Source organism: Rattus rattus, chromosome 2 (assembly GCF_011064425.1).
Source record: "Rattus rattus isolate New Zealand chromosome 2, Rrattus_CSIRO_v1, whole genome shotgun sequence".
In the NCBI taxonomy this organism is placed as follows: Eukaryota; Metazoa; Chordata; class Mammalia; order Rodentia; family Muridae; genus Rattus; species Rattus rattus.
The window spans coordinates 91,735,281-91,744,209 of record NC_046155.1 but is presented as its reverse complement, the minus strand read 5'-3'; the positions used below and the strand labels follow the sequence as shown (position 1 = coordinate 91,744,209).

The following is an 8,929-nucleotide window of genomic DNA, read 5'->3' as shown; positions in this document are numbered from 1 at the left end:
ATGGGGAATGTGTGTGTGCATGTTGTGCACGTTGTGCACGTGCTTGAATCACCCTTGATCTTGATCGATCTTCTACCTTATTCACTGAATTAGGGTCTCTCAATCAAACCCAGAGCTTGCCCGCATGCTTTCCCTGGAGACGCCCAGCCGCCACCTTCAGAGGCTGGATTTACAGGTAGGCTATGACACCACCACCACCCCACCCCCCTCCGTATTTGCGTGAAATGCTGAGGGTCTGACCTCCAAGCCCTGTGTGTGCCTGCCTGCCTGCCTGCCTGCCTGCCCAGTGAGTGCTCAATCGCCCAGTCATCTTCCTAGCCAGTCCCAGAGGCTTGGAAAGTAGTGTGTAAACTGCAAGAAAAAGATGTGTCTAGGGCTGGAGAGATGGCTCAGCGGTTAAGAGCACTGACTGCTCTTCCAGAGGTCCTGAGTTCAATTCCCAGCAACCACATGGTGGCTCACAACCATCTGTAAAGAGATCTGATGCCCTCTTCTGATGTGTCTGAAGACATCTACAGTGTACTTATATATAATAAATGAATAAATCTTAAAAAAAAAGATGCGTCTAAACTAATTGGAAATATCCAGCTTTCCATACTTTGAAGAGAGCCTTCGCCAAGGCTGTGTGTGGGAAGTGCAGAGAACCAGGGAACTCCTGTACTCTCAGAGTTCTTAAAGCAGAGAGACCAGCGTGGGATTCTCAATCTGCACGAGATACTTCAGTACATCTGAAACCCAGGTAAGCAACATTTAATGAAGGTTGGTATTGGGGGTACTGCTGTGTCCTCGAAACCACGTGAATGAGATCTACTGACTGCTGCTGCTGCTGCAGGCCCCATTTGGGGAAGAACTGACTCAAATGACTCTCAGAGCCAGGTCCAGGGAGCTGCAGTTGGTTGTTCGAGGGTTTTTCTTGGTCTCAGTCTCATCCGGGTACAAGAGAGACTGCAGGTAGCTGATATACTTGATGGCAGCTCTGAGGGTCTCCACTTTGCTGAGTCGTTTCTCCAGGTAGTCCTCCGGCAGGTGCCGTCGCAGCCGGGCGTAGCCTTCGTTCACACACTTGACTCGCTGCCTCTCTCGCTCGTTCCTCTTGCGGATGAAGGCCGGCCCATAGGTATAGTCACAGCGCCTGTAGTTGGTGTAAGGCATAGGGAAGGGGAAGGAGTATGGGTCCCCGTAATTGTTCATGATCAGGGTGTCACTGGAAAAGGGCAGCAGAGGCAGCTCGTCCGTGTAAGGGGCCGGCACCGGGGCGTCGGGGCATAGGTGGACAGTGACCATGGGGTCCAGGTAGAAGGGCCTGGACAGTGGCAAGTGGGCAGACTCTGCGAAGACCGAGAGCCTGTCTGGAGGGCTCGGGTAACTTCTGGTGTCCATTGTTTCCTCTCTCACCTAGAAACACAGGAGTGCTTATCAGTTTGGCCAGGTTAAAAGAACAGTTTTGATCTACTTTCTTCAAGATCCAGGTCTTAGAGACTTCTGCTTAGGCCTCATATTGAAGAGTAGACAGGGTTATAGTAATTTGTGTAGAGGTACCAGGGTGGCCGGGACTCGTAACTCTGGCCCTCAAGAGGATGAAGCAGGAGAATAGCTGTGAGTTCGAGGGTAGTCTGGGCTATATAGTGAAACTGTCTCAAAACACTAACTAACCTCACTAACAACAACAAGAAAGGAGAGAGAGAGAGAGAGAGAATATGAGGGGGGTAGAAAGGAGAGGACTTTTTAATTTTCTCTTCATCAAAACTGTTATTACATCTCTCTCTCTCTCTCTCTCTCTCTCTCTCTCTCTCTCTCTCTCTCTCTCTGTGTGTGTGTGTGTGTGTGTGTGTGTGTGTGTGTGTGTGGTGCTGGGGGCACTGAACCCAGAGTCTTGCCCATGATCAGCAAAGTGCCTTGAGCTACACAGCCATTACTTTTTGGCCTTTGGCTGTATAAAGTAGCCTCAGTGGATTTTCCAGGCACACTCTAGTTCACCTGTCGCCTAGGACTCAGGGAAGGAGTGCTTGTGTGCTTCCATTGCAAATCCTTTAGAGGCTCAATCCTGACGTTCCCTTGTTCTGTGTCCTCAGGCCAGTTCCTTAAGCCTCTCTGAGCCTTGCTTGCTCAGGAATATACCCACTTGAGATATTGGCTATCCTGCAGTGGTTAAAGGGGTTTAAATTTTAGAAGTTCTAGTGATGCATGAAATCCTGGAGTTAGGTGTTTTCCTTTTTCTTCACAGATGGAGACTTATGGAGCCCCATTCTCTGCACCTCATGGGAAAAGCTGGTTTCTGTTTCCCCTACAGTGAAGAATCAAAACATTGATGTCTCCAGAGCACAGTTGCTGAGGTCTGAGCATGCCTGTAATTACATAACCTGACCGTGGGCCTCCAGCGGCAGAGGACTGGAACTCCTGGGCTGCTTCTCAGGGAGCAATTGTCCAGTGTCCTTCGGAGTCACAGGCTTTGCACACTGAACAGAAAGGAGGCACAGCAGGAGCCAGCAAACTAAACGCTTACGGGCAGGATGAGGTAACACCATGCCTCTCTTCCATTTGTTTGTATTTTTGAGCCCAGGCCTTGCTCTGTATTTGCCAGCCAGATAGTCGTTAGCTCTCTGAGGCAGGAGCCTAGCATGTGCCACCACACCTAACTTGGCTCTGGATCCTCTTTACCTGAGCACAGCAGGAACCCTACAGGTGAGGGAAGGACCCGGCTTTAAGACCAGATTCTAGTGTTTCCATCTTTGTGAAAAGCCTCTGAAAAGATAAGAATCAGAAAGGGCTTCCGGGGCTGGAGGGCCGGACTGTGGGTGAGGAAGGGAAAGGGTTGTAAGAAGCCACAGTGGGACTGGCTGGAAACGCAGTGAGTGCCTGGAAAAATGTGTGCTAAAGAGTGTGGGGGAGGATAAGTGAGTATAGCAGCAATTAAAAACTAAAACGGAGGAACGGGAAATGGGAGATTCCAAATTACTGACCAAATGACCCACAGTAACTAACACAAGACAAACATCTCTGGAAGATTAAACAGGAGCCAGAATTCTGTCAAAAAGGAAAGCTGGGGAGAGAAGAAACTAGTTAGGAAATTCCCAAGTCAGGAATTCAAGAGGCTAAGAAAAAAGGGCAGGTGTGCTGAAGCCACCACAGCCAGCGAGTGGGGGCAGAGGACGCGGCTCCGCTGGAAGGTACTTGCCTGACACGCATGAAGCCCTGGGTGCAAGTCCCAGCACCAAATAAACCAGAAACTTAAGGTTAACCTAGGCCAGCCTGGGATCCAGGAGACCCTGTGTCAAAACGAGACAGAACTGGCGAATGGGAACGCAGCCTGCACCATTTAGTTTTGCCTACAGGTGACAAGCAAAATGAAACCATATCACCGTAACACGGCCAGAGTCACGGAGGGGATGGTTGCCTACATCTCACGGGCCTGTGGGCTTCCATCAGGATATCGTCTAGTTTGCTTTTCTTATTTTATACATGAGTGTCTCCATGCATGTATATGCCCCACATGCACGCCTGGTATCCACAGAGGCAGGTACTGATCACACACACAGATCCTCTGAACTAGAGTTATAGGCTGTTCCAAGTGGCTTGATGTCCTTTCTGGGTCCTTTGGGAGAGTAGCAAATGCTTGTAATAGCTGGACTATCTCTCCAGCCCCCAGGGTATTGTCCTAAGTATTAATTGATGTTGGGGGCCCCACCTCACTGCAGATGGCATCATTTTCTGGGCAGGTGACCCTGGGCTGCAGAAGACATCAGTCAGCAAGCCAGAGAGAGCCAGTAAACAGGGTTCCTCCTTGGTCTCTGCTTCAAGCTCCCGCTCCTTGAGCTCCTGCCTTGTTCCCCTTGATGATGCACTATCATTTGTAAGCTGAAACAAACTTGTGGGGTTGGGGATTTAGCTCAGTGGTAGAACGCTTGCCTAGCAAGCGCAAGGCCCTGGGTTCAGTCCCCAGCTCTGAAAAAAAAAAAAAAACTGAAACAAACTTTTTCCTCCCCTAAGGTGCTTTTGGTCTCAGTGTTTTCTCACAGCAACAGACCGGAAACTAGAACAGCCAGGTTCCTCAAAAGTAAAGCAGATGTCATCAAAGCCACTTGTGCAGAATTTTATTGTGGGTCACGCTTTTTACCCTGAAAAATAACTTAAATAATATCTTAACTCTTGACCCAGGTGAAACCTGAGTAATTCGCTTACACCGCAGGTAATTAAGATTGTACATTTTAATGAGATTTTGACTAATTCTTAAAGCATGGTGCATCTGAAGACACATTGACGGTCAGGCTTTTCTACTGAGCATTTCCAAGGACTCCACCCCTCAGGGAGCCCTGACATATGATCACTTAATTCACACAAGAGAATGTAGCCATACAATTTAGGAAAATGGAAGCAAGAAGAAGGGAAGACAGGGAGCCTGGTGGAGTCTGGATGTGTGTATGGGGCTTGAGCACAATCTCAAAAGAAAGCAATGGCTATTGATGCTGACCCTCCGACGTCCATCTACACGCATGGCTGACAAGCACACCTACCTCGGGCCCATCTCAGGTTTCTGTCTTAGAGCTCTTCTGGGAAATAAACAATGAAGTCTTAATGATAAAATCCTCAGAGATTCTTAATGCTCCACTGAGCATAAAAACGTCAACTTTCATAATTTAAAAAAATATCTAGAATTAAAAAAAAAATAAAAAACCCACCATTGTGCATACAGTTAAAGTATGGGATGTGAGAGCTGGGGGCGGCTTACAGCTGCCTCCTACCCTCCCTCCTCGGACGCTATGGTAAATTGTTAAGGTTTCAAAGTTAGCAGCAACGCTGGTGCCAGATGCCAGAACCGGAGTTCCTCAGATTTCATCAGGGGGACAATCTGAGCCTTGCGTTATATGGGGAGTCATCAATTTCTTAAGACAATAACATAATGCTACAGACGACAAGCTTTTATCCACTGTGCCTGGGGCTTTCCTTACGAATCCTGGTCTCCCCGTGGGCCACTGTGGAGAAATGTCTCTTACCTGCTTTGTAGTTTAAGATGCTGTACTGGGGACTGAGTCTGACTGAACCTGATTTATAGGTGGTCATTGAGTGAAAATATGCAAAGTAGCTTATAGCTAAACAGAACTGGCTGGCTCTGGCTTAGCTGATTTTTTTCTGCCTACTGTGGAGCTCTGACAGCAGCCGACAATCTAAGCTGAAAGGCTTGCTTCTGAAACTAGACACTTGGGACAGACTCTTTTGTTTAGAGGGTACTCCCATCCATCCAGGTTGTATGGTTTTATATAAAATTATTTATGAAAAACATAGTAGTCTCATGATATGCAAATACTGGTCAATTTTTTTTTTTTTTTTTTTTTTTTGGAGAGAGAGTAAGGCCAGTACTAAGAAGGTCCATGTGACCTTTGCAGAGTGAAATCTCTTGGGTAGTGCATCATAACAACAGGACCCTGAGAGCTGGTGCTTCTGTAGTGGCAAAATAGATTCCTTCATGACAAACCAACAAACCAGGGAAACTGGCGATCATGAATAGAATGCATTTTATAATATAATATTCTAAAGCATTGTTGTGTCTCAAAATGTGTTTGAAGGGGCTGGGGAGATGGTTCAGCAGGTAAGAGCGCTTGCTTCAAAGCATGAGGACCCAAGTTCAAATCTCCCAGAGCACATATAAAAAGCCAAAGATAGCTGCATGCATACCTATAATCTCAGTGCTGACGTAGGGGGCAGTCAAGCAGAGACAAGAGGATCAATGGAGCGTGCTGGCTAGCCACCAGGCTAGCACCAGGTGCAGGGAAGGACCCTGCCTCAAAGGAACAGCATGTAGAGTGATAACACCTAACAGCCTTTCATCACACACACGCACACACAAACCTTACACATACATACACACACCATGCATGCACACACAAGCAAAAAAACCCTGCATTTCCTGAAAATGTTTATTAAAATATATAGGAAAGGTCTTCATTTTAACTAAAAATAACTAAATACAATATATGCCATGTTATAATCTTAAATTTCTGCAAGATAGTCTTTGAAAATGGAAATATCTACATTAAGTTCAAGAAAACGTATTATTTTAAAAGATTTTTACGTTTTTATTTATGTGTCTATGCCTTTGTGTGTGGATACGTGCACCTGAGTGTAGGTGACTCTGGAGGTCAGAGGAGGGCACCAGATCCCCTGGAGCTGGAGTTACAGGTGGTTGTGAACGGCCCAGTGTGGGTCCTGGGAGCTGAACCTGGGTCTTCTGCGAGAGCAACAAGAGCTCTTAATTGCTGAGCCATCTCACTGGCTTGTGCTGGAGAGCTTTAATGTCAACTTAGCCCAAGCTAGAGTCACTGGAAAGAACGGAACCGCAATTGAGAGAATCCTTCTATAAGATTCCGCTCTAAGGCATTTTCTTAATTTGTGATTGATGGGGAGGGTCCACTGTGGGTGATCATCCTGAGTTCTCTAAGGAAGCAGGCTGAGCAAGCCATGAGGAGCAAGCCAGTAAACAGCAATGCTCTCTGGCCTCTGTATCAGCTCCTACCTCCAGGTTTGAGCTCCTGTCCTGACTTCCTGTGATAATGAACAATGATATGGAAATGTAAGCCAAATAAACCCTTTCCTTCCCAGTTTGCTTTTGGTTGTGGTGTTTCATACAGCAATAGTAATTCTAAGACACAGCCCCAATACATAACATTTACTTTTTTATTGAGACTATATAGCCCTGGCTGGCCTGGAATTTACTAGTAAGAACAAGCTGGCCTCAAATTCATGGAAATCTACCTGCCTCTGCTTACTGAGTACTTGGGATTAAAGGTGTGTACCACCATGCCCAGCCCAACATAACATTTTAGAACATTTGATATTGCCATTAACTCATGTTTTGCAATTAATGTCACATTTACTTCTCTGCATATTCCAGTTGTGCTGACATTCTTTTTACCATTAAAACTCTGAGTCTTGGACTGGAGATGTGGCTTAGTAGAGCATTTGCCTAGAATACAAGAAGCTCCAGTTTGATCCCCAGCACCACACAGATCTGGGCATGACGACATACTCCTGTGACCCTAACACTTGGGAAGCATCGACAAGAGGATCAGAAGTTTTGAGTTATCCTCAGCTGTATACTGAGTTTGAGGACAGCCTGGTCTACATTAGAGCTTTTGATGTCCTGAGACCTTTTCAGCTTTGCACGTAGATTTTGGAACCAAATTTGGACTCTAGATTCAAATTTTGAGCTAAGTCTTCTTTGATATCGATGCCCAGAATAGCAGCTTGCTGTAAAGACATTTTCCAAGACCTTGCCCTGGTTTAGAATAAAAGCAGCTCTCATCCTTTGGTTTCTGTATCCACCTCGGTTGCTTCAAAGGTAGTTTTTCCGAGGCGGAACAGTATTTCAAGGCTAGGTTTCCTAATTTTTTTTTCTTTTCTTTTTTTCGGAGCTGGGGACCGAACCCAGGGCCTTGTGCTTGCTAGGCAAGTGCTCTACCACTGAGCTAAATCCCCAACCCCCTAGGTTTCCTAATCTTAAGTGATGCACCTGCAAGGAAACACGATCCGGTTGGGAAGACGAGCCACGTGTGGGCAGAGGCTATGCCTTTGCAGCAGCTGCAGCTACCTAGCCAAGGCCTGTGGGTTTCCTGGATGGAATACAATGTTTCTTCTGGTCCAGCCGGAGGAGGACTTGCTTAACTACAAAGAAGCAAGATGAAGGTTTTCCTTATTTAAGAAACCTGAAGAACACCCCTTCTGGGTTGCACAGAGAGAATATGAACTTTCTCTTCACCCCTGTCCCTACATGAAACTAAAATTATTTAATTTTTTTTTTTTGGGTTCTTTTTTTTTTTCGGAGCTGGGGACCGAACCCAGGGCCTTGCGCTTCCTAGGCAAGCGCTCTACCACTGAGCTAAATCCCCAACCAAATTATATAATTTTAAATGTTAATTTTTCTTTTGTTTCACAAGGCAGTATTTTTCTAGAAGAATATATAATCATAGATATTTCAAGTTTTTTCTTTTTTGTTGTTTTTTAAAGATTTTTTTTTTATGTGCATGGGTGTTTTGCCTGCATGGATCTCTGTACACTATATAACCTATGGGTACTCAATAGGGCACTGGATCCCCTGGAACTGGAGTTATGGGTTGTTTTGAGTTCTAGGAACTCAAACATGTGGGTTCTAGGAACTGTACTCAGATCCTCCAAGTGCACCCACCGGCCATCTCACCAGCCTTTCTGTTTTTTGTTTTTTTTGTTTTGTTTTGTTTTGGGTTTTTTTTTTGTTTTGTTTTGTTTTTTTTTTTTTGAGATGGGGAAACTTGACAAGTAGTTGAGGATAGCCTTGAACTTTTGATTCTTCTGGATATACCTCCCAAGTGCTGAGATTACAACCACACGCTACCACAACTGACTTTAAGGATCAGACCTGGGCTTCATGCATTCTAAACAAATACTCTATCCCCACCCATTTTCACTTTTTAAGAACTTTATGAACATTGGTGTGTGTGCGTGCCTGTGTGTGTATGTGCGTGCATGCGTGCGTGCGTGCATATTCACTTGTGGAACTCAGAAGACAGCTTGCAGGAATTAGGTTCACTCTTCTACCCAGTGGGTCCCAGGGATTCTTGGGTCACTGGGCTTGGTAGCAAGCACTTTTACCTGCTAAGTCATCTCCCTGACCCAGTTGTACTTTTAAATTTCAAATTCTCTCCAACCTGTTCCCTCTTTGTACATAGGGAAGCACCTGACTTTAACATTCTGAAGTCTTGAATGTAATCACTTATTTCCAGAGGTTCTTGTTGTTTGGTTTTCTACTTAGAAAACAGTGTCATCCTTAAGAAGTCTCCTTTCTCTCTTACTCTGCATCTTTCTTCTTTTGTGGCATGAGCTAGGACTTAGAGGGTGAAGTTAAAAAGTGTCACAAGAGGATGACATCCTTGTCTCCCCGATCTCAAGGGGGAGGACTTAT

The 8,929-nt window shown here is 45.7% G+C and overlaps 1 protein-coding gene across 1 annotated transcript; it reads right to left on the bottom strand.

Moving 5' to 3' along the window:
- Positions 1-734: 734 nt before the first annotated feature.
- On the bottom strand, positions 735-1,391 carry Ascl3 (achaete-scute family bHLH transcription factor 3). The gene has a single exon (XM_032892928.1). The coding sequence runs from the start codon at positions 1,378-1,380 to the stop codon at positions 856-858; it is 525 nt and encodes a 174-aa protein (XP_032748819.1). The 5' UTR covers positions 1,381-1,391; the 3' UTR covers positions 735-855.
- Positions 1,392-8,929: the final 7,538 nt, after the last annotated feature.

Coding starts and splice junctions, on each gene's coding strand:
- Ascl3 (XM_032892928.1), bottom strand. CDS start 1,380: ATGGACACCAGAAGTTACCCGAGCCCTCCAGACAGGCTCTCGGTCTTC.